Source organism: Paramormyrops kingsleyae, chromosome 2, assembly GCF_048594095.1.
Source record: "Paramormyrops kingsleyae isolate MSU_618 chromosome 2, PKINGS_0.4, whole genome shotgun sequence".
Taxonomy (NCBI): domain Eukaryota; kingdom Metazoa; phylum Chordata; class Actinopteri; order Osteoglossiformes; family Mormyridae; genus Paramormyrops; species Paramormyrops kingsleyae.
In genome coordinates, this window is record NC_132798.1 from 16093316 (window position 1) to 16118724 (window position 25409).

The 25409-nt window shown below is 43.2% G+C and overlaps 2 protein-coding genes and 1 long non-coding RNA gene across 10 annotated transcripts in view; 1 reads left to right on the forward strand and 2 right to left on the reverse strand.

Annotated features, from left to right (window-relative positions):
* nipbla (NIPBL cohesin loading factor a) overlaps positions 1-6038 on the reverse strand; it is a 47356-nt gene extending 41318 nt beyond the window's left edge. For 4 of the 6 annotated variants that reach the window (XM_023836543.2, XM_023836541.2, XM_023836540.2 and 1 more), the window contains exon 1: positions 5604-6038. The gene's annotated coding sequence lies outside the window, so the exon portion shown is untranslated. Of the gene's footprint in view, positions 1-5315; positions 5493-5603 lie in introns of those variants that run through there. The other 2 variants (XM_023836542.2, XM_023836538.2) reach the window with 2 other exon arrangements.
* Positions 2021-6865, forward strand: LOC111856520 (uncharacterized). The gene is made up of 2 exons (XR_002841156.2): positions 2021-2148; positions 6047-6865. It is a non-coding gene; the product is annotated as an uncharacterized lncRNA (long non-coding RNA).
* A 4176-nt stretch (positions 6866-11041) lies between these two features.
* Positions 11042-25409, reverse strand: slc1a3a (solute carrier family 1 member 3a). Of its 3 annotated transcripts, XM_023836756.2 has the most exons (10): positions 25170-25409; positions 23883-24091; positions 22385-22522; positions 18568-18772; positions 18289-18331; positions 17583-17854; positions 16626-16859; positions 15823-16017; positions 14960-15094; positions 11043-13631 (listed from the first exon to the last, which is right to left on the reverse strand). In XM_023836756.2, exons 2-10 carry the CDS (start codon positions 24061-24063, stop codon positions 13430-13432), a joined length of 1605 nt encoding a protein of 534 aa, XP_023692524.1. In that variant the 5' UTR covers positions 24064-24091; positions 25170-25409; the 3' UTR covers positions 11043-13429. The 3 variants fall into 3 exon arrangements, with proteins under 3 accessions (XP_023692525.1, XP_023692524.1, XP_023692526.1); XM_023836757.2 differs by lacking the exons at positions 18289-18331; positions 22385-22522; positions 23883-24091; positions 25170-25409 and having other exon boundaries at positions 11042-13631; positions 18568-18662; XM_023836758.2 differs by lacking the exons at positions 11043-13631; positions 14960-15094; positions 15823-16017; positions 16626-16859; positions 18289-18331 and having other exon boundaries at positions 17668-17854.

Consider the following 25409-nt stretch of genomic DNA (forward strand, 5'->3'; position numbering starts at 1 on the left):
TACAAAAAAATTCACAGCTCGGTACAAGTCATTTTTGTGTTCATGGGTCAGTGCAATTTCAACACGAGGGAAAACATTATTTTGAAATTATTAAAACTGTAAAGCCAGTTAGGGATAGCTGTAAAAAAAAAAAGCTAATGAGTCTCAATGTGTGAATAAGAAAAACCTAAGAGATACTTATTTGTACATTGCAAAAACAAATGTGTAAAATAAAAATTCAAAAATAAGTACATCACAACAATCACATTGAACTAAATCCTGTCTAAATTCTGTGTTCTCTACTACAAAGTATGGTCGCATATTTTCAGCGATAAAAACCCTGATAACTATTTTTTTTTTTAGCCTGGTCAGAATTTCCTGGGAATGCCTTTAATCACCATGGGAAGACTAACTTGCAGAGGCTGTTGTTCCCTTGTTCTGGTTGTACACAAACGTAGATGTTGTTGACCCAAACAAGTAAGCAAGTTGGACGTGTTTCCAGCAACATATCCAAATTCGGTATAACAGAGCTGACAGACAGTCCTGGTCTTTTCAACTACTCTCTCTACAGTGCTGGTGTACTTTATCAGGAAACCACAAGGTTACCAAAATGCCTAATATGACTGACTAACCAGCGCTGCCCATAACCAACTCACAGCTACAATGCTTTTCGTGCTGAACATCTACTTATAACTCTAGGTTCCACCCCATCAATAAATATATTCATTCATTTCACTGTGCGTACCAAACCGAAAACCAGTATGTGCCCCGTTACAGTCCTGTGCACTCAGATCATGCACAATGCCCACAGTGCACAGGTTTTCTTGGGACCAAAGACATGCAGTCCAAAGACATGCAGTTGAATGAACTGGCATTTCTGAATTGCCCATAGTGTGCATGTCCTGCCAAGGACAGGCATCCTGTCCAGGGCGTACCCCCACCATGTGCCCTATGTTGCCTGGGATAGGCTCCAACCTCCCCCAAGAACCTCTACAGATAAGCAGTCGTCAGAAATAATTCAATTCATCCATCTTCCAATTTCCCTGGTCAATGTTTTTGTCCATAATAATACAGACAACTTAATACTTCAGTTAATAAAAAAAAAAAAATGAGGGCCAAAACCATGTTAACTACAGATGCATGTACTTAATTACAACACATACTACCCTTATACGAAACAACGGTTATGTATCATTTAGTTACATTTCAAGTATCCAGAACCCAAATCTAGAGAGGCACCAATGTTAAAGATGAGGTAACAGGTAGCTATTTTGTCATTAATACTTGCTGCTTAGGTTCAAGTTAATGAGAATTCAAAAAGCTTTTACTTTTTATTAAATTACAGACCATAAAGACTTGGTTATATAGGGTAATTATATATCTCACAATATAACAAACAAATCAAAACACGTTACATGAAACTGCACCCCATAATGGTGCAGAATAAAAATATTTCCTATTAATATAATTTCTGTAACAGGCCTCTTAATTTGCAGTGGTCCCAATCAATAAGTAAGCTGATATTAATGTAAAACAGAGTACTCAGATGAATGAAAGCAGCCCAATCCAATTTGAACTGTGCTCTGATGGACCAAAAAGGCAGCAACCAACACTTTCAAGGAGTGCAAAGTATACCATCTGAGAAGCACTTGCTAATCTAAGGCACCTTAATAAACAATCAGCAACAGTTTAACAAAGACACTAAACTGGCTGTACAGGCCAATGTTTACAAAGTCTTGTGAAGCAGAAAAATACTCTCAAACTATGTATTAAACACATGCTGCAAAATTTGCTTATGAATATCAACAGTTGCAAATAAACAAGAAAATGAGAATTTGGGAAGTGAATTTGTACATGTGTAAACTGGTGTTTAAATTATTGCAATACATTTATTTAAAATTATACATTTTCTATTAAAATGTTTAGAATTACTATGTTCTACAAAAAAAAACAGCACACGGCTTTTCCACATCTCGTGAGAAAAGGAGTATCGAATTCCAGTCCTCAAGGGCTGGTGTCCTGTGAGTTTTAGAACAGATTTTAATTAGGGTTGGATTTATACCTGAAACCCCAGGTGAAGAGACTAATCATCTAAATAGAGCAATTAGGAGCTCAGGTGAGGCCAAACCCAGCACACCATGGTCCTCATGAATGAGTGAGTACTAGCAGGTAACGTCACATTCTCCCAGTTTTGTGATGAAAGGGGATTTAGTTTGATCTTACCTTTAATTAAGCAAACTTGACATTACCTATAAATTCAGTCAATCCTCTAAATATCACAGACATAATCCAGACAGCAGGTGTCTCACACACACTTTTAATACAAAAGAACTGCATATTGCAAAAAGGCGCATTCACAGAGCTTTGAATACTTAAAAAATGTATTTTTTTTATCGACTGACAGTACATGAAATTCTACTATTTAGGACCGGTGAGCTGAGTGTATGTAGGCATATTTAAAACCCTTGAACGGATCCCAAACGTTTTCAGAAAACAACCATCTTCAGATGCAGTAATGAGTGAAGTAGCTGAGGGAGCAACAAAAAGCAGCGCGCACACAAACCGACAGGAACCAAATCTGTCTGCTGCAAGGCACTGCTAAAGTAAAAATCACCACAGATAGCGCACTGATACACAACGAGGCACAAACGTTCCGGCCAATCCAATTAAACTTAAATATTGAAGCGGCGTGTACACGCGTCAAAATTACAACCATAGTACGCTGATGTTTAAACCTGCGAATTACACAACAGAGAGAAATGCAATATAGATGAAACACTAAAATTCCGTGCGTGTCGGCTAGGCTCCAGGCTACCATGTTATACACACCTTGCAACAAATCATCAACTTTGTTAAAACTATTTAAATGCAAAGAATTTAGTTTCAAATACATACATACAGCACGCTCCCGAATAGCCCAGGATGCATTTCTATACATTTGCTGTTCTGTTACTGTAGTTTAGAGACCTTTTTATCACCGATGTTGTATGTGCAATGTACAGGCTTAAAACAGCTTTCATCTGACCACACCAAGCGAACTTTAATTATTTTCAATAATATCTGGTCGTAAGGCTTGTGTCTTCTATTTTCCCAAGTCGCAAACACGCATTATAACGCACTACCAGCAAAATACCAGAAACGTCGAACATGAGAAACATATTATTTTAACACGTATCCTTAATGCAGTTTTTGATATTTATATAAATGACAAAACCGACCCAGGCATCCAGCCTACATCGCGAGGAAAGCTCCAGCGGCTAACTAGCCCGCTGTCTAGCCTTCTCACCCTCATCTACTGCTAGCTACTGAAGAAAACGATCCTCTAACACGTCCCCGGGTTTGCTTGGGGACCCCTTAAAAGTCGCATTTACCACCGGATCGTCTTAGCTCTATTTATCCTGCCTGGAAGCTGCCAAGAAACCCCAGACGCAACCGAAACGGGAGTGCCCGGATGCCGATCGGCTGCCCCACGTATCGAGCTGCTGGTTGTCATAGGTATGGGCCGGGCGGACCAGGTACCGGCGGGGTGGCGACTTGCGAAACAGGCCGGTGTTCTGACAAAACGTCCTATACTTTATCAAAACATCCTACCGTAGTGCTAATCGACACTCCTACCCCTAACTCTTACCCTAACCCTCCCAAAACCCTTACCTTAACCCTAAACCCTAAAACCTAACCCTAATCCCAAGACGGTGGAACTGCACATGCGCAGAAAGGCTCGATAGCACGTCTCAATAGGTAGGATGTTTTGTCAGAACATGCGCCTGAGACTCGGGACTCGCGAGCTATTCAAACAAGACGGGCAAACTCGTCCACAAGCCCCCCCCATCCCACCCCTGACCCATAATAAACATGCATGTGTATCTAGTTCTAAACCAACAACTTAGCTAAAACACGGAGCGCATTGGTTCAACACATTTTAAAGTTAGTAAATAAAGACATCGGTAACCCCTCAGAAAAACACACAGCGGCGCAGTTACACGGAAATATATCCCTAAATATCGCACTGTCGCATATCAGTTCCCATAACATTAATTTGTATTAGAAGTAATATATGTTGCGCTCTTACAAAGGTACCAAAGTGAACATGACCGTTTAACATGAGCATTTATTGGTAGATTTTTAAACAAGTAACTCAGATGAGAGTACGGCAAAACATTGACACCTCGCCATGGTCCGAGGGCGTCCCATCAGCCATCACAGCAGTAACACATTGGCAAATGCTTCTGTCAGGTTAGTTTAGTGCGACTACATTTCTCAAGATAAATCAAGTCGGGGAAAACCTGGTGAAATTCCTTTTAAAATCAAAATGGCATTATCATGGCAGACCGCGCCGCACGAACACGCCACTCCAGTCGGTTGTTTATTTCCGGTTTGGTATCCGGCCATGATCCACGTTCATAAATTATTCCCTGTGATATAAGACGAAACTATTTTAAGGGTGCCGGGTAATGCATCTCCAATTATAAGATCGCCGATTCCCAACAGTGGCCAGCAAGCCAGTCAAGTACATCAGCCTTTGCATCCTCCGTGATTTCTCTTTCTCTTTTATTCTTCATTGTGCTGTCCCTCTGGATCAGCTAGCTGACTAAAAGCGTACTCTGTGTGTGCCAGCCACACATATCAGACTTGTAAACAACAAAATGTCAGTGTTCCTCCCCCCAGCTATCTGCTGATTGCGTCGGCTAAAAAGCCACATCCACCTAGCGTCAACGATTGTTACACCGGTAACTTTTCAGGGAAGTTTTTCTTCCCCTCACACTCGTATGATTGTGATTTTTTTAAATAAATAAATAACACAGTTAGGTCAACTGGACGGCTAGGTAGCTACACTGCTTCAATGCTAAGCCGGGACTACCGGTCCGTAAATAAACTCTAAATTATTCATAGTCTAGGACTGAGACTCAAGTGGCCCACGCCATCCTCTAGTCCACTAATAATTATGAAAAAATAAGAGGAAGGTCGCGATCGCTCCCAGGATATTTGGTGGACGGACTGCCTTGCAGCTTAGCTAGCTTATTCAGCAGTAGGACATGGCTCTGGCAAAGTGACATTAAAAAAAATCACCGCTGGTCAAACGAAAAACAAAAATCAAACATGCTCGAATGTACGTGCCTGCAAATGGTAGATATAATTCACGACTTTAATCATTTTTGCTCTTCTGTAACTGCTTTACTCATTTAAGTCTTCTGGTGAAAGTCATTTTACGGGGAAGGTGGCTAACGAGCTAGAATCACACAGCTAACTAGCTAAGTCGCTCGTCGGAATAGCGATCGAATTCAAACACGAACGATACATCTGCCAAAAAGCGAGAAGAAACACCACCGGTTATTTACCAGCAGAAATAAATATTTTAAAGGGCGTCTGGATGGTTTCTTAGCGGCCTGATTTGGCCTCTCCAGGTTGTCTGAATCCTCGGACTCCACGTATAAGGCATACCAGCGGCCCGACGCCTCCCATCGGGCAAAACGCAAAATAACCATAAAGGAGAAGACACATAATCCGACCCGCCAATGCGATGATTTCCCCTCAAATGGCATCTAAGGCAGGCACCGGAAACGTTCAAAGGCGGCGATAAAGGCGCCGTTGTGCATTTACGGGCGGCTGGCCGGCCGGCCGTTTACCTCTGGCTGTGGGGTATTAAAAACTGGGAGAAAAAAAGATTGTTGGAAGTCCGGCCTCGCGTTGCTCTCGCGGCTTCCCCTCGCGCTGCTCTCGCGGCTGCTCCGCAGAAACTGTGTAAACCAGCGAATAACAACAACAACAATCCGGCTCGGGCAGGTCCGTCCCTCTTCAGCCTCGCAGAGAACATGTAGGCTCGAACGGCGGCAACCGAGGGGGGAACTCCTCTGACCGCTACATTCGCCGATTTCTTTCACGCCTGAGGGGAAGGAAACGGCGGAGGGGGGGGCGGGAGAGAGAAAAATATCGTTGGGTATTTTGGGGGAGGAAAAAAAAAATATGACGACACCCGAGATGGTCAAGACGGATCTACTTCAGATTCTCGCTCGCTCTCTCTTGCTCTCGTTCACTCTCACTCTCTCTCTCTCTCTTCCCCCCCCCCCAGCGCTGCACAAAATGCCGACCGGAAGAATTGCAGGGGGACAAACTCCCCCTCACTCTGGATGAACCAATCGGCTATGACTCTGAAGAATCCGCTTCCGTTCACTAGCTCGTCTTTTTCCGTGTACAGTGGGGAAGTGCACCCAGCAAAAGAGGCAGGTCGTTGTCTGGGTACTTATTGTTCAAAATCCAATAGTTCTGATACTTCTAGTGTTGCTGATCATGTAGCTTCCAACTTCATGCGTTTTGTGGCAAAATGCTGACAAAATCTAAATGTGTATCCACAGGTTATGTATTTTGGGACATTGCTTTTGACTATTAAGAACTCCCTTTTATGAAGATGTTGCCTTTGTTTTTTTTTGTCTGCCATTGTAACATGTCGGGTAAAAGCTGGTATAACGTTGTGTGGTAAATGCAGTACGCCTATCTGAAAATGACAGGATAGAATTGCTGATCTATGCAATGATTATCCTGCCTATGCCCAAGCTGTATTGTATCTATGACGGGCTTTTAAAATGAAGCCATTTCAAACTGAAATATTGTTGCCTTCCTATTAATACCTATGAAGCTGGCATGTAAGCAACAAGCACCCTATGGCATGGATAAAGCTTTGTAAGTTCAATTTTTAAACATGATTTTCATTTGTTCTGGCATTCCATTACATGTATACCCCCATAGTCTGTGCATTGATCTGTTTTTTTCTGTTTTCAACTTGTTTGCAGAATGTGAACATGTTTGCTGTTGTCTAATCCATAGCAGCTGTCTGTTTTATTGTTCCATTGGTCAGAAGAATATCAATAAATATCCAGAGGAATTTAGTACATTCCTGTCTAGAATCCAAGCCAGGCAGACAATAGAGCTGAAAGACCAATGAATGAAAGAAAAGTGCACGTTAGCATGCTAACCACTGCTTCCAGGTGCAGCCGGATAACCTGCTCAGTACTTTGTCAGTTTATCTGTTTACAAAACAAGCTGAAAACCACAACTCTACACATATGGTATTTCCACCTGTAAATGAACCTGAAGTTTTGTGCTAGGACACAACATGTGGTGTATTGGTTAAGGAATCATACATACTGTAGGATTTTTTAATTTAAATAAGGGTGAAGCAATTAAAGACTGTTGCTTTACACTCTGAAACAGATTGTATCTGTTGTATTGTATAGTGGATAAATGTCGCTCCTCTTTATGGCCTAAAAGAAACCTAAACTTAATAAGTATTACTAATACTTTCACACAAACCTCTCACACAAACTCTTTTCACCTCTCCCATCTGGTAGACACCACAGGACCTTATACGCCCACACAACCCAGCTGAGGAACAGTTTTTACCCCACATCCATCACACTACTGAACTCACAGTACTGATCTCGAACATTTTGATGCAACACCCCACATGTGCATTTAGACCAGTGAATACTCTACCTCTGTGAATCTACTTACAAACTTACCAGCACCTTACTATGTGTGTATGTGTGTGTGTGTATATATATATATATAGTACATAGTGTCTGTACATACTTTATTCTCAGATTCTATTTTTCGCCACAGAATCTATTTAATTGCAAATATATTGTGCATCTGCTGGCGTGTTCCAAACTAAATCTCATTGTACTTACAATGACAATGACAACACATAAATCTATCTATCTATCTATCTATCTATCTATCTAATACAAGCAGTTGATCTTACATTTTGTCAAGTCAAAGAATTTGTAACCAGTGATTGTGATATAAGCAGTGTAATTATACCTTACACTTGCATTTTTGTATTCTAGTACACATAAGAAAAGACAATCAAGTCCCACTAATTTCTGTTTGTACTTTGATGTTGTTTTTGTGAGCTAGGTATAAGGATTCTGTGACATAATTTCAAGAAAAAATGTCTAGATTGTTGTGTACAAAATAAGCTCATAAATACTAAGAAAACACTCAGAAGGGGAGAAATTAGTTCAAACAATAAATTGTGTGTTTGTGTGTGTGTGTGTGTGTGTGTGTGTGTGTGTGCATACACATTTCTGACAATGAATGCTACAGGTTTCATGAATGCTATGTGGAATATCAAAACACTTTTCTCTAGATATTTATATAGTTATGATTTAAGGAGAAAACAAAGATTTCTCAGATTTTTCTCTTATCCTATCCTATAACACAGTTTTAAAAGATGGAATTTTTCATAATGGACTTAGTTTTGTAGACATGTGATCGGTTTGAAAATTGGAGGACAAATTCACTGCAAACTAAACATTTATTACTAGAAGAAACCTGCCCCCTAGTGGCGAGTCTATGTAGTGATTAGCAACGTACTTAGCTGTGTAAGCCTTGAAAGACAAATGCAACTAAAGATAGGCAATGAAAGCGGCTTTTGTGGATTCATGGTCAGCATTGTTAAGTTAAAGACTGATAAAGGCTGAATGACAGAAGCTTCACAGTTGACGAAACCCTAGGAGAAACATAATAAATGGTAGCATTTTGTCACCATTGCATGTGTGGCTTTCTGTTCCTTGCATAGCAGAGCCATTGTGAACATGGGATTTGCATGCACTTGTGACCCTGTGGGGGGAGGGGCATGAGTCATCCTTTAATGACCCCACAACAGGAAGCGATGTCTCATGCCTGTAGAATCCGATTCCGGCATGTGAAGCTGGCTACTGTGGAGCAGCATTAGTCTAAATCAGTGTTTCCCAATCCGGTCCGCGTGAACCCTGTTCTATCGATATATGCTGCCTTGTCGAAAAATGCTACCGTAGTGCTAATCGATAGCCCTAACCCCCCAAAACCCATAAAGCCCTTACCTTAACCCTAACCCCTAAAATTTAACCATAATCCCAAGACGGTGGAACTGCACATGCGCAGAAAGGCTCGATAGCACGTCTCGATAGGTAGTATTTTATGACAGAACAACCCGCAGACAGTCCACGTTTTTGGTAGGGTGCTGGGAGGGAGCAAAAATGTGGACTGTCTGTGGGTCCCCAAGGACCGGGTTGGGAAACACTGGCATAAATTTAGGTCTCCTTATGGTCACACGTGACCTGCAGCCATCACACGAAAAATCCGTCGGTGAGGTGGGAGTCTGTGGCCGGTATTCCACCAGGCTGCAGAATGCTGGGTGTTTTGCAGAGGCATTGGTTAATTTTCGAAAATAAATTATATATAATTTTTCACAACCCTTCATGTTCGCACATTCTGTTCGCATGTGAAAAAAATGGAAGTGGTTAAAATGATAAGATCCCCCATTGATCCGATGGTACTTCCATCCTCTCCCCAACCTGGCCTTTTTACCAGTCCGGGAAATAATTGTGTAGCATAAACCGGTCATGGGGATGAAAAGATTGGGAAGCGCTACTTTAGGGGAATCACATAGAACAAAAGTCTCTTCTGAAACCATACAAGGCATATTACCATTTAATCAGCTTAACTCCTTCTGTAAGCAATGGTGAAAAGCCATCTGATTTGAGTAGTGTGGCATATGTCACTGCATGTCAAAGCATGTCATATATGAGTGGTATATGGAGTACCTTTGACAGCTTGTGGAGAGGATTCCAGAATGAGTTTGGAGAGTTTTTTTCATGTATTTGTCAAGTTTCCTTTATATACCAAGTAACTGTTCATACTTTGCATGGCATATGAACCTTGCTTACTACTGTATAGATTTTTTTTCTGAAGAATGAAAAGGCTTGATAAAACAAAATTAATCGCCGTAACCTGCGTCACGCGACCCCAAGTTTTAAACAAATCAGCAACGTGTCATTACATGATTGTCCTGAAGAGGGAGGCAAAGCCTAAGTTTGAGATGTAGCACGAGTTGGGCTAAAGCAGGGGTACCCAATCTTATCCGCAAAGGGCCGGTGTGTATGCGGGTTTTCGCTGCAACTCCCTAATTAGATTACTAATTAGAGGACTGATTGGCTGAAAGAGTCTTCACACCTGGGTTTGAACAGCTGACCTACAGGTTATCCCAAAAACCTGCATACACACCGGCCCTTTGCGGATAAGATTGGGTACCCCTGGGCTAAAGGCTTGAAGTGCTTTGTGTGATAGTAGCGATGCATCCAGAAACATTGGAGATTCACAATAAGAACACTCAAAACCGTTACAAAACATTATCACTTAAATCCATATAACAGCTGGTGTTTTTTAGTTTTGGTCTATTATATAAAGAACTGCATAAATAAACGTTTTTTTTTTCCAGAAGCCTTTCTCTGTAGCCCTTTTATACAATACAATAAATTTAATTTGTTGAAAAACACAAATGACCTGCACAAACTTATCAGCATGTTTAATGTTGTGCTGAAAGAAAAAAAAGACTGTTAGGGGCCAGATGTGTAGGGACAGGACAGACAAGTCCTGCCCAAGCTGAGCTGATTACATACAACAGATCTACTTTATCTGTGTATTGAGTTTTTCACAGTAAAGTGAAAATAAATGAATTGTGTTTATTACATTCTCTTTGTTGATATTATTAATTTAGACTAAACGCTAAAATAATGGTCATAAATTTTACCATGTCAGGCGGGGTGTGTTGGAGGGCCCCATGGAGTCTTTTGGCTGGGGCCCCTAGTGTCCCTAGAATTGCTTCTGGGCTGGGCATCTTGTAGCCAGCAGACTACAGTGTCTGTATACAGCCTTATCAAGTGAGGGCATATTACCTGTTCAACAGGCTCATTCTGTCAGCTGGTTTATCCCAAGCCTCTTATAACTTACGAATTTGTATTTTAGTTTATTCAACATTTGTTGAAACCATCCAGGTGAATTTTGATTCAATGGTCCAACTGCTTGACACTTGTTGGGATGGCATCAGATCCTTCATGTCTAGTGTAATGAATAGCATCAAAGGATTTCACTTTTGGTAAATTACTCTACACATGTTCTTACACATGCAGTGTGGTGATAATTTGGTTCAAAACTAAATTCATCAGAGCAAAAAGTTAATGAAGTGAAACATTACCTACTGAATTTACCAGAGTCAACTATAACGTGATTTTTTTTTTCATTTTATTAATATTTTTATATATCTACTGACAAAATAGCCAGAATACAATTAACATAATAAAAAAACAAAGAATGAGTTACATTGTCCATTAATTATGTCTTATACAGGCATGAAATGATGTGCTAGAAAGCTGATGGGTAGGTGTCGACCTTCCATTTTTGACATTAAAATTTACAGCCACACATCCTTAAGTAAATCATTATTTATGTACTCTAAATATTATGTACATTAGTATCTACAATATCTATATAAACAATTTCAACACAATTCGTACACACCACAATATTTTGCAAAATAACAAAACATTAAAGGACAATAAAATGCTAACATTCATGATTTTTAAAGCATTACTTTACTCACACAATAAAACACAGAACATTTTTTATTTAATATTTTTGCACACAGGTTTTAGCATCACAGAATCCACATTAAACTGAACCGAATCCATCTAATGCAGCACAAGAATAGAGAATAGTGGTGCAAACTAGATAAGCAGATGAAAGAGACGTAAGGAAAACCAGCTAATGTGAATGAGGATCTTCATTTTATATGCTTGCTCAGTAGAAGCCACTTGGTCCGTTTGTATAGCGAGGAATAGAATCTATTTCCTGGTTCTCTGGTTCTATGAGTACTGTGGCTTGGCTACTGCAATAACCTTACACCTTACAGATTGTTCCACTGTTCTTCTACTTCTGCGAGGTATATCCAGTGGTACGTTGGTCAAACAGCTGATTTACATCCAATCCAAGGGGCATGTTCTTACCAGTGGGGAAAAGCCACTGTTACACTGGTCAACACTTTTCATCTAAATAGTCAGCCTTAATCCCACACTTACATTTAAAGACCTGTTAAGAAATGTTACATATGCAAAACCCAGATAATACCTTAATTTGGTCTATTTTGCTTTCCTTTTTTAAAGTAATGCATGTTCTGTTTAATTAGAAATAATGAATCGTTGAGTTTATTAAGGTGCTTAAAAATTATTAAGCAGTCTTTGAAAAAACACATATTGCAAAACTTGCTTATCTTTAACACAGACACAAAACAATTCAAGAATCCAACAAAAATTGACCTAGAAATTGCTGCCAAGTCAGTAAGATATTTATCGAAGGCAGCGTACCATCTGGGAAGCCCAATGTGCAACAGCATGGAGGGCACATCGATTTCTCTGTATTATGCCTGCTTATGTTTGTAACAAGGGCAAAATATCCCTGACACGCCGACAAAACAGACGTGCTGATGTCCTTTGGGCACGTGGGGCTTCCACAAAGCAGTGTTCAGAGGAGCGGTTTCACCTCATGCTTCCGGGGATGCAAGCTTTTCCGTGGCCCATCTGACTGCAGGCCAACCTCATTCCCAGATCTTTACAGTGTGCTCCAGACTCTTCAGGTGGAAAGTTCTGGTATTAACACACCTAGGTAGCTGAAACCCTCACAACACCTGCAGACTTGAAGGAGTCACCGAATGACAATCCTACAGCCAGCTCTGGCCCAGGTTGTCATCTAGAAGACGCAACGCCACTCTGATACCCAAAAGAAACCTTTATAATACCATTAAGGTCAACTTGAAGTTTGATGCAGCGCAAGCTGAGTCTTTAAATATTCGCGTGACACAATAAAGTCACATTACAACTCAAGTGCACACTATAAGGAGTTCCACTTCACCTCTGCTATGCGACTGGCTAATACACGAGAAAAGGATGGAGATTAATCCTAAATAATGACACCATCTAGGCCTAACCACTGCAGGGATAAACAGACAAACTGTACAACCTTTAGCAAATGCAGCATTAGTCTAATTCACTTCTCAGAACCTATTTAAAAAAGAAAATCCACCAATGTCTATTCAAATCCATGACCTATTAAGATAGATACAATCAAATGTGTCATGGCCCGTAGGTGAGTCCTGTGCTGCCCGGCAGTTTTTCAGCTGCATCACCCAGAACCACTTAGAAAAAAACTGACCTGACTGCTGTACAGTGTCCTTCATAACTCCCCTTAAAGCTGGGGAGCAAATCCTTTATTTACCTTTCCCGTCATTAAGTAATCGATGAAAGCAGAAAAGTGTTTTCAGGAAGAGAAACACAATCTGTATAGGAAAATAAATAAATCTGCACAACAACACTGGTATCTCAATCACTTTTCTCAAAAATCTCCCAGGATTCTTTTGGTCTCCCTTTGGGTGCCAGGCGCTGTTATGTTACTGCTGAAAATTTCCTAGGTAATTTTACAGCAAGTTGATAATTAATTTTAGGAGGATGAGTATTTTTTGTCGCGACTATTAAGAAAAAAAATCCCAACCACTGCACACCCTGGATTTGGGAAGAAGTGCGTGACTGGGCGCACACTGCATAAACGTGTGCAGTGCGGAGTACGGCTCACAGTGTAGGCAGGACTACATCTTGGAGTCACTGCTGCGCGCTTTTGTGTAGTCGTCCTGGGTGATGAGCCGGTACGGCTTCCTCCCCTGCCGCTCCTCCACCACCGAGTTGCCCATCTCCACGTCATTGTCCTCAAGCTCATCTCGGGACAGGTACTCCACGATGCCCGCCCCGATCGAGTCCCCCAGCACATTGGTGGTGGTACGCAAGCGGTCCCTGTGAGCGGATGCAAGCAGCAGGAGGAGAGAGGGCAGAGAGATGGGTGGATAGAGGAGGAGGGTGGTGATGGAGTGAGGATATAGAAGATGTGTTGAAGGAACAATCATCAAGATCACTAGTTCTTAAACGGCTTTATCTCAAATTTCTTAAACAATAAAAGAAAAAAAAACTGCACACCTGAAACAGATGCAATGAACACACAGAGAGATCCAAGGGAACGCACAGAACACAAGGAGCACAGAGAGAGCACGAAGAACACAGGGAGTACATGGAGCACATGAAACCCAGGGGACACACAGAATAAAGGGGGCACACCGAGAGTACAGGGAGCACAGGGAGTACACAGAGAACACAGGGATCACAGGGAGTACACAGAGAACACAGGGAGTACACAGAGAGCACAGGGATCACACTGAGAGTGCAGGGATCACACATAGAGTACACTGAGAGCACAGGGAGAGCACAAGGAGCACACAGGAAACAAGGAGCACACAGAGAGCACAGGGAGCACACAGAAAACAAGGAGCACACAGATGCTTCTTTCTTTTTCATCAGTTTGGCCAGGAAACAAGGTGAGATTCTTCAGTTCAGTGACCCAAAAGATACATGTATGTGTTTTGGAACAGTGGTGATCTTTTTTATAACACTGTTTGGGGTTTGGCGACACAGGTGAAACGTAGGCTGTTTTCCTGGAAAATAGGGACCAAATCATTTGTAAACATTTCTTTAATCTTTTTGCTGAATAAGCCAGTTGAAGTGTGTTTTTTAAGTTTTTAAGTATCATGAGACAAAATTATTGTAGCACATTAAATTGCAACTGGTACAACAGGAAATGAGTTTTTATTCAGCACTGGATGTAGAAGTGCTCTGAAATTTGTCTATCCTACTTTAAAGATGTAACCAGCATTGTTCCTTTTTCTAATTATCCCTGTAATATGTGGGGAAGGGAATTTTAATTGAAGCAATGAATTTGGGCCAGCTAATTATGTTTCTGTGTTAACATAAATTGCTAAAATGCAAAAGTGAAAAAAGACAAATATGGAGCAGGACTCTGGGGCTGGTGGTGAAGTGTGTCATCGGAGCTGTGTTCGATAGCGCTCGGAGGGAACACCTAGCCTTAGCGACAAGCAGGCCGTCCTCAGAGCTGCAGGCTAATGCTACGCAGCCAACCAGATTCACACCGTTTGTGTGCTATTGCATTCGAACAGGGTACTGCTACTAGTTTCCAATACATAAGAAGTTATTTTGTGGAGATTTCCCCTTTTCGACTACCATCATGCGTGCGTAGTTCTCCGCATGTGTGGAGGACAGGCTGCTGCACTTACAAAAACCAATCGACTGCAATGATGAGGGTGATGTCATCTGTGGGCAGTCCCACTGAGGTCAGCACAATCACCATGGTGACCAGTCCAGCCTGAGGAATTCCAGCTGCGCCAATGCTGGCTGCCGTCGCCGTAATACTGTGGGCCAATGAAAAGCTGGGTCAGGGGCATGGTGTTCATTTAGCTCACATTTACAGTGTCGCACGCACGCCACCAACGTTGGCGTCATTACTTGGTCACATCAACCTCATACTGTCTGTAACACTTATATCATCGTATACTGTCACACTGACCTCATCACTACAGGCACAATTGCATCACTGCCATATGGTTTTTAACCAGGGGTGTAGTACAGGAGGGGAAGGTTAGGAGGATTCCAAGCCCCCCCCCCCCGAGTGACAGGGGCCTAATGTTTGGGGCCTAATGTGATACATTTCCATGGGGCCCATACTCTCTAGCGGCATCCCTGTTTATAACACTTATGTCATCATTACAATGTTACAATGAACTCATTACACTCATTACAGCCAAATTACATAATAACCACATGTCTGTAACAATTCTGTTACCATTATATTGTCAGATTCACATTTCACTAATACACCAAAGTATCAGTATAATTTCCCGTAACTCACAAAGCACCTGTTCTACCGCTGAACAAACAAACAAACCGGCAGCAAACACTTAGACCAGCCAAAACAAACTGCCTACGGCACACCCGGAGGCAGAAGTGTTGTCCAAATATCAGGCCCAATATACTCTTCAACTGTAAGATATCTAAAGAGTCTGCAATTAAAAAGTGGAGATAAATATATTAAACCAAAGGTAGATTTTAAAGCCGGTGCAATGCACATAAATGCCTGTACCTGATAGTGATGATCTGACCAAAGTTCATCTCCACGTTGTTGACCTGGGCGATGAAGATGGCAGCCAGGGCCTCATATAGCGCGGTGCCGTCCATGTTGATGGTGGCGCCCACAGGCAGCACGAAGCGCGTCACGCGCTTGTCCACGTTGTTGTTCACCTCCAGGCACTTGAAGGTGATGGGCAGTGTGGCGGAGCTGAGCAGCGCGGAGATCAGCCGGCAGAGGGAGGGGGTCATTTGAATAGTAAAGATGGAGGTGTCAGGGTTAGGGTAAATCTGTACGACTCGTGACAGGTGAGGTCATGTTATAAGCATCCTAAACACAGTTATCTTATAGCTCTCTGTGCTCACAGTACTTTCAGAGGCACAAAACAAAGCCAGAGGAACCTCAGTTCAGTTCCTTTAACAATCTGCAGTCATCAGCAATGATGGCTTGGGGAACTGAGACCAGGAATTCCTGTCCACACAATGGGGATTTTTTCCCGACACAATCAGTCCTCACAAATCACCAGAGGTGGAAAGTTCAGGTTCAGAAAGTACAAATCCAGACCAAGTTTTTGTTTCACCAACCAGTTGAGTATAATTTCTGAGTCAAATTCTCAGAGTACTCAATTGGTTGGTTGAAACAAACACTTGGTCTTGATTTGTACATTCTGGACCTGAACTTGGCACCTCTGCAAATCACTGCTTTGATTTGCAGCAAAATTTCAGTTTTCTTTTGTAGGACAATTGGGATTTTTTTTCCTGGAACCCGGTTTAATTGAATAGAGGGTGAGGATGGAACTGGAGAGTGGGGATACCTACCTGGACGACGTGCCCAGGGCAGTGATGAGGGCCTGCAGGAGTCCAGCGATGAAGATAAATGGGTTCTTTCGCGTGATGAGGAAGTACAAAGTAGGCAGAACCATGACCCCGTGGATGAAGAGGCCGAGGATGACCGTGATGGTGTACATTCCCAGCTGGCCACCCATGGATGTCAGGTCGTCCATCTCTACAATCTTCCCCGCGATCAAGAACAGGATGCCAATGGGTGCATACCTGTGGAAGGTGGGTGGCAGACCAGGAGGAAAAATGTTCCCAGATTATCTCTCCCTCCAGGAAATACACAGCACTGTGCTTCTTCAGTCACTGATGGATTCATTTCAATTATTACACTTATTGCACTTCACTGTCATCAAATCCACCATCGAATCCACAGTGACCAAAAAACATTGACTTTGCCTTCATCCAGACCCTATTACGCTGCCTAAAGTTTAACATCTCATTTTCATTATTTTATTTATGTGAGGTGGCATGGTGGTGCAGTGATTAGCACTGTTGCTTCACACCTCTGGGACCAGGGTTTGAGTCTCCACCATGGCTCCAGGTGTGTGGAGTTTGCATCTTCTCCCCGAGTCGTTGTGGGGTTTCCCACCCACAGTCCAAAAACATACTGAGGCTAATTGGAGTTACCAAATTGCTTGTAGGTGTAAATGGTGTGTGAGTATGCTCTGTGATGGGTTGTGCCCCATCGTGGATTATTCCCTGCCTCAGGGATTGGCTCCAGACCCCTCGTGAATAGAACAAGCGGTTATAGAAAATGAATGGATGGCATTTATGTGATTATGAAGTAAATCCAGATGCTTGTTTAGGTTCCTTTCTTGGGTTGTTAAGCTATGACCTGCTCCAGATTTGTTTCCTCCACCACCTGCTACGCAAACGACACCCACATGCCTGGCCGTACCTCCCGCACAGACTTGTCGGGCCTGTCGATTCACTCACCACATGATGATAGCCACCAGCTTCATGATGGCCTCGTTGAGGCAGTCGAAGAAGTCCCTGAGTCCTTGGCCCTGCTCCTTCATGTTGCCGATGATCAGGCCAAAGCACATGGAGAAGACCACCAGGCCCAGGGCGTTCAGGCCATTCACGCTGCCCGGCAGAGGCACCAACTCCTCACGTGTCACTTCCTGCGTGATGTTGGTCATGTTGAAGATGGTGTCGTTCACCGTCACCTTCACGTGCACCACCCTCTTCCCATACTGTGTCTTAAACTGGAAGAATAGAGAGAAGGAATCACATTAAAGAAAAAACGTACAAACTGGGACTCAGTATAAATGTATTTTGTTTATTTTCTGGTTAATGGAGGTGTACTCTAGCATGACTGACTGTAATATCCTTCTACAAAGAGGAGGCACTGGGTTGCTATTCGACAGTTTAATTCAATGCTTACTTTACTATTTTCGGAACAGACACTGACCTTTTACCATTTTACAAGCTGGGCTGTTCCAACTAGGAGCTTAAAATAAATTTAAAAATAAACAAGGGCACTAACTGCAGCTATAATTATCAAGGCTTTTACAGGGACGTGACTCCCTGGTATCATGTGATTTCCTGTTGGCGCAGTTATTTGGAAGCTCAGTCTGACCAGACAGTAAGGAGAAGGGGAAGGAAAAGAAGACAGAAAAGGGGAAAGTGTGTTTTTTACCTGCTGAGTACAGGCCTGTACCAGGTTTGGGGGAAACATGTTTCTGAAAGATAAAACAGAACAGGAAATAAAACAAGACAGGAAACAGCCAGTATGGCAAAGGGCAAGCTGGTGAAAAGAGATCTAGCAGATGGGGATTGATTACAGGGAAAGGGGTTAGAAATGAGGAAAGGAGGCCTAAAGAAGTGAATAAAGGAGAGCCAGCAAAGAGCCAGTCAGCTTCCTGCAGGGCAGGTCTCGGCCTGCAGTGTGAGAGGGCGCAGGAGCTGGGTTTGGTACCTGATGAGGTCCAGGAAGGCGTCGGCAGGGCTGACTTGCTCGATCTTCTGCTGCTTGCCGAACTCAGCCTTGGAGCCCTTGCCCGGGTGGATGATGAGCACCATGATGATCCCGATGAAGACGGCCACGAACGTGGTGGTCATGTAGTAGACCACGGCCCGCACCCCCATCTTGCCCGACGACCGGCTGTCCAGGGCCGCCATGCCTGGCAGGAGGCGCAGTGTGAGAGACCGGCTGTGACACTGCCTACGCTGTCTGGGGGCTCGAGGAGGCCTAGCAGTTATGGGCCGAGGTCTCGCTGTCCTGCCTATGGGCATGGTGCTGAATTTTCTCCAGTAAAATATACTTGGTGGGTCTAAAAAAGGTGAAGACTAAATTTAGAACATCAAAAGCAAGTGGTTGAGGAGTTTGGAGGAAATTTACTGGTTCATTGGAGACGGGGAAAGGACAAGATCAACGCAACACCTCCTAGGAGGGATAAAACAGGCGTTACAGTGAGAGGAGGGGAGCTAGGGAACGTGAATCAAGAGTAAAGAAACCAGGACAGGCTCTGGACTGCTGATGGTCCTGTGACTGTCATCAGGTTCAGGTCCAACCACACCAGCTATTGTACTTTTTAATAAATGAGGGACAGGTGGGGTGTGTGACTGTGCCCTGCCATGGGTTGGCGCCCCATCCTGGTTTGTTCCCTGTCTTTCACCTGTAGCCTCCAGGACAGGCTCCCCCTGTGACCCTGGCGCTGCTCCATTCCCGCTTCTCTCCTCTTCCTCGCCCCTGATTGGCTTCCGTCATGGCCCTGCTCCATTCCCGCTTCTCTCCTCTTCCTCGCCCCTGATTGGCTTCGTCATGGCCCTGCTCCATTCCCGCTTCTCTCCTCTTCCTCGCCCCTGATTGGCTTCCGTCATGGCTCTGCTCCATTCCCGCTTCTCTCCTCTTCCTCGCCCCTGATTGGCTTCGTCATGGCCCTGCTCCATTCCCGCTTCTCTCCTCTTCTTCGACCCGATTGGCTTCCGCCATGGCCCTGCTCCATTCCCGCTTCTCTCCTCTTCCTCGCCCCCGATTGGCTTCCGTCATGGCCCTGCTCCATTCCCGCTTCTCTCCTCTTCCTCGCCCCCGATTGGCTTCCGTCATGGCCCTGCTCCATTCCCGCTTCTCTCCTCTTCTTCGACCCGATTGGCTTCCGTCACGGCCCTGCTCCATTCCCGCTTCTCTCCTCTTCCTCGACCCGATTGGCTTCCGCCATGGCCCTGCTCCATTCCCGCTTCTCTCCTCTTCCTCGCCCCTGATTGGCTTCCGCCATGGCCCTGCTCCATTCCCACTTCTCTCCTCTTCTTCGACCCGATTGGCTTCCGCCACGGCCCTGCTCCATTCCCGCTTCTCTCCTCTTCCTCGACCCGATTGGCTTCCATCATGGCCCTGCTCCATTCCCTCTTCTCTCCTCTTCCTCGCCTAGTTACCCACTCTCTTTGTCTCTGTCTCCAGCCTCCAAACTGCTGACTAGCTGGTTAAGGTTTTTTTTTCCATAGTCGGTAACATCAAGGCCAACATCTGCTGTCACTTATACAGGAATTTTAGAAATATGTTTTTGTTGCCCTGGGAACCAGTGGCCCTCGACGCTGCCCACCTGACCTCCCTACAGTGATCCAGCAGCATATCACGGAGGGGTGGGGGGGGGGGGTTCCTGGATGTTGACAGGTACTTTCCTGGAGAAAATTCCAAATTATCCACTGGAGAATGATCGCCGTTACTCAAGGCCGAATGACCTATGATCTGTTGTTGACTATCCCCATCTCTTTGCCCACCCTTCCTGGCCCCATTGTTCCCATTGAAGATTAAACACCAACAATAATAAATTCTTCACCCAGAGCTTTCAAGGTTACAGAAGGATGCTACTCCTTGGAGCTCCATTGTTGGATTTCCTGGCACTAGTCACCAGCTTGTATGCCAAAATGCCAGACTGCCTCTCTGTATATGCCTGAGCTCAGGCTCAGCAGTATTAGGTTTGTTTCTGGCACTGTTAGGGGGCATCCTCCCACGTACACGGCCATTCAGTCATTCATTACCAGAATACAACTAATTAGACCTTCACTGAAATCCAGACCAATTTTTTTTCAATTTTACAATGTAATTGAAATTCGAAACGTCTTAGCAAGTTTGTTATATAACGCACAGTATTAAATATGTCTGTGTTACTAATGCTGCCCCAGATAATTGACACGATGCTACATGCTAACGCTGACCTTGTTCTGCTTACAGAAACCGGCCCGTGAGCCACGTTCGGCGCAGCATAAAGCCTTGCCTGTTCTTGATTTGTCTTTCAGCTACCCTGTAGCCCAGGGCGATGGAAAAGGCCTGGGAAAATGTGAGCTCACAGCCATATACAGACAGGCAATTTGGCATTTTGTTTTAATGCTGAACAAAAGTTTCTTCAGTTACGATGAAGGTAGCCCCTTTTTGAGAAAACTAGGCCATTCCCAAAACACTCAACAAAATTCAGTTCCGACACTTTCATTTTACTTTTTTGAATGTCAGCAAGTTTAATGAAACCATACAGGAACAACCAAACAACTTGAGGTACGTTTGATTCCTTTGATGCCAAAATGCTGGAGATTGCATTCGACTTGTCCTCAGCCATGTTCTTAGTTTTTACCCCCTTCTCCCCCCCCGGAGACCAGCCCTGGGTTTAATTTGGTGACCTTTCTCCTGGCTACTCCAGGCACCGTGAAGACCTGCTTGGGAAGCAGTGTGGTGTGCAGAGATTCTCATAAGGCTCCCTTTTCATGCAGGAACTAGGTGAATAGGACCTTTGTGTTCTGTAGCTGCATCCAACTATAACCTTTAGCCTCTAATCTTCTCAACCAAGTGTGGTTCTGCAGAGTCAGTAAAGTCAATCAAATTCTCGCCATACGTGGCTTAGTCATTCCCAAAGTCTTTGACATAAACCACCTTTTTCCATCTTGAATTATTCATTATTGGCTAGGTTTTGTTTTAACACAAAGTATTCATGGGTACTGGTGAGGAAGCTTCTATTTCTGATTAAATTCATGCCTAATATTCCATGCCACAAGCAGAATAAGCATCAGGGAGAGGGACTGTCCCCCAGCGTATACCAAGGAGTCGACTTTCGAAATGTCAAAATAGTAGCAGCATTTAAGAGAGAATTAAACAGTTAAGTGGGTTTCATTTTAAATGCAGAGGGAAACAGAGAAATGTTTCATACTAAGAAGCTGCCAAAAGGCTTCTGGTAGAATAGGCACAGCTGTTTCTATGGCGCATCGGAAATGCTGGGATATCAAATCATCTCACAATCTATTGACCTCCATACCAAGGAGCAGCACCGAGAAATTCAGTAAGAAATTTGTTCTTGGAATTTAAACGGTGCCAGTTTTTTACTGCTCAGAAACAACAGTCCCCTCATTAAAATGATCATCAGTCAAACCTTAATTACATTCTCAGAAAATATGTCTTTTAAACAATGTATGTTTGAGGGTCTGAATAGCTTATCTGTGCTGTTCATTGGAATATATAGTCAGATTGTTCTAGATGTGCTATATTTACAAAAGGGTTAGGATGAAATCTCTATTGCTATTGCATTAAGTTGGCACAGAACCACAACAGTAAAGTTTCTTTCTAGATGAAATGGTCCTACTTTTGCATTTTTGTGTCTCCAAGCCCATTAAGCAAACTTCCAAACAAAAATATAATCAATTAAAGGCACAGTATTAAAATCTTTTTTGGCCACTGATGTATTTTACACCAGTGTTGTAATCAGTGTTGTTTATAACTAAATAACTGTCTGAGAGACAGCTGCACTTACCTGTAATGAGACTGGACACCAGCAGGGGGAGCACTAACATCTGCAGCATACGCATCAGCATCTCACCAGGGAAAGAGAAATACTTCACCTCACGGTATGACATCTTCAGCGGCCGCAAGGAAAAACCCAGTATTATGCCTAGAGAAACAGACGCACCAGGTTTATACTGATGTTCTTAAAAATTATATTACATTATAATCCTCCCTAAATGATCAGTACAGGACCCATAACTGGTGATGGACTGGTTGTGCTGGGATGGCCACATAGTTCTACAATCATTGTGCAGAACAGCCACATAATAGCTACAGCCTTAAACAGATAAAATTCAGTACTGTGCAAAGATTTAGGCAGTCAAAGAAGCATTAGAATATATGCAAATGAACAACAACACGATAAAAAAACAAGAATTTTTTCTGCTCTACAAAAAGTTACAGAAATCTTGTAGGATGGCTAAAAGAAGGGGGAGGGGGCTTTGCTTTCCAAGACCCTTCTCAGGGGCACCCCAGCCATTTCCTGTTTGTTCACCATTTAATCAATCAACTTAATTAGTAAAACAACTTGATTAGCCAAGCATTGCATGCAACCGGTTGAGTCAGCAAATGCATGGATATTGAATAGCTACTGCAAATCCTGAGGGTTACTTTGGGATGGCTTTGAAATGAGGAAACTAATAGATTTTAATCATCATGTTTTTTACTGGAGCAAAGACCTTTGAAACATCTTTTTGTCTCCTAAAGACCTCACAGTACTGTATGTCACACATGGAGCAAGAGTAACTGAAAGCTATAAATGTGACTTTCCTTAAATAAAAAGGTCCCTTCCCAGTGAGTGAGTGTGCACATACGTAGGGGCACCGTATGGGGGGGTGAGGAGACAGGACAATTCCAAGGCCCCCTTAGTGCCCGGGGCCCTAAAAAATTGGAAATTTATTGGATTGGTCTGGGTTGGAGGCCCAATATGATATGCATTTATGGGTCCCAAACTCTCTAGCAGCACCCCTGTGCATATGTGTGTGTGTGTGTGCATGTGTAGATTAAGTTTATATTACATTGTGGGGACCAAATGTAATGACCATTTTTCAGGTCCACACAAAGATTTGTGAATGCAATCAAATAACTAAAAATACCAAAAGTCTTGTATTTTGTCTGGTTACTTATGGTTAAAGTTAGGGCTGAGTAGGGGTTAAGGTTGTCATGTTGGGATTAGAGTTTTCCCCATAGAAATGAATGGAGAGTCTCCACAAAGGTATAATTACAAACCTGTGTGTGTGCACATGTGTGTGTTTGAGGTCAAACCTTGGATATACAGTAACCAAAATGTTCTTTAGGTCTTTAGGACACATGAATCCAACAGTGTAGGTTTAGTGTCAACATCGATACGGGCCAAACCAGCCTTGAACCCCTGGTCCCAATAAAAACATATGGCGCTCCCACAATATTGGTTGGGACATGTCACTACCCTCCATATCCAAATCTATGCTCTCATGTAAAACACTCACCAAACAGCACCGCGGCAACCGTGAAGATGACGAACGCATTCCTCTTCATGAAGTTCTTGACATCGTTCTTGGTCATGTTCTTCACTGTCTTCTTGGCCTTCAGGTGGCTCAGCTGGAGACCCTGTCTGATGAGCTCCATGCGGCTCATCGCCCCCGGATCCTCCCCGTTGCTCCGGGCCATGGCTGGCACCCCCGGGGGCTACTCAGTCCTGGTCCACCATCACAACATGGAGCTTCCTTAAACAGCGACCCCTCTGAGCAGTCATTGTTATTAGGTAGAGCCTTGGTGCTTATGTGGTCCAGAACCCAACTAATGTGATTAATGATGCTACACTCCAGACTGCACCAGTGTGGCATCTATCTACCTATCCCACTACACCTACAGCCCCAGAATGGCTACAATATTCCAATCTAACTACACAACCTGCATTAGCATAGACACTATCCACCTGGTTGGTCTTACACACAGTACAAGTAAGTCCAATCTGTCTCTTTAGTAGTACTTACAGTACTATTAAGTCCAACATCCACCGAACTGCTGCAATATCAACAGTGCTGGGGAAGTTACTTAGAAAAGTAATCCATTACAGACAGTTTAGGTCCAGAAAGTACAAATCCAGACCAAGGTTTTGTTTCAACCAACCAGTTCAGCATAAAGGGTCACAGTCACAGTGTACTCAGCTGGTTGGTTAAAACAAAACCTTGGTCTGGATTTGGTCTTTCTAGACCTGAACTGTCTGTAATGGATTAATTTTCTAACTTCCCCAACACTGAGCAGCCAACATCGATTACAGCTTCAGTGCCTCAGGTTCACCTATATACAACATTCACATGTGCGCTGCATTTTTGCTATATTCAAATTTAAAGTTCTCTTACAAGTACCCAAGAATGTCCAAATCGAATTTAAATGTGACCATACAGATAATTTTATAAAAAGTCTGGGAGCTGAAATCAACAAATTTAGTTAAACGAATCAAATGAAAGAATTTGGCCATATAAATAATGAAAAGAGACATGCAACAAATGCAACAAATTTTATTAAATGAATAAACTGTAGGAAAGCTGGCTATATAATATGCATGGAACACGCAATAAATGCAACAAATTTAACCTAAAGTATCAAATGAAATAATGCCAACGACATGCAACAAATTTAACTAAAGGAATCAAATTAAGGACATTTGGTCATATAAACAATACAGGTATCAGACCCCCCTGCAGAGAAATATGGACACACCCACACACAGCAGGTAACATTCGAGAATAATAAAGGAAAGCTATACTGACCCTTATCACCTGTAAAAATGAAGAGTGAAGGAGTGTTTCCCCAGACTGTCCCCTTCCTGCAGAAATTTGGGTTGTCTTCAGATCTGAAGGCTGTTACTGAGAGAGGAGATGAGAGGAGAGGAGAGGAGAGGAGAGGAGAAACAGAAGTCAAGTAGCGACAGAGCAGAGGAGTAGAGAATGGAGGTGGGGGGGCCTGTACGTAGAGCGCAGGGAGTGATGTAGAGGTGTGACCAGGAGGGA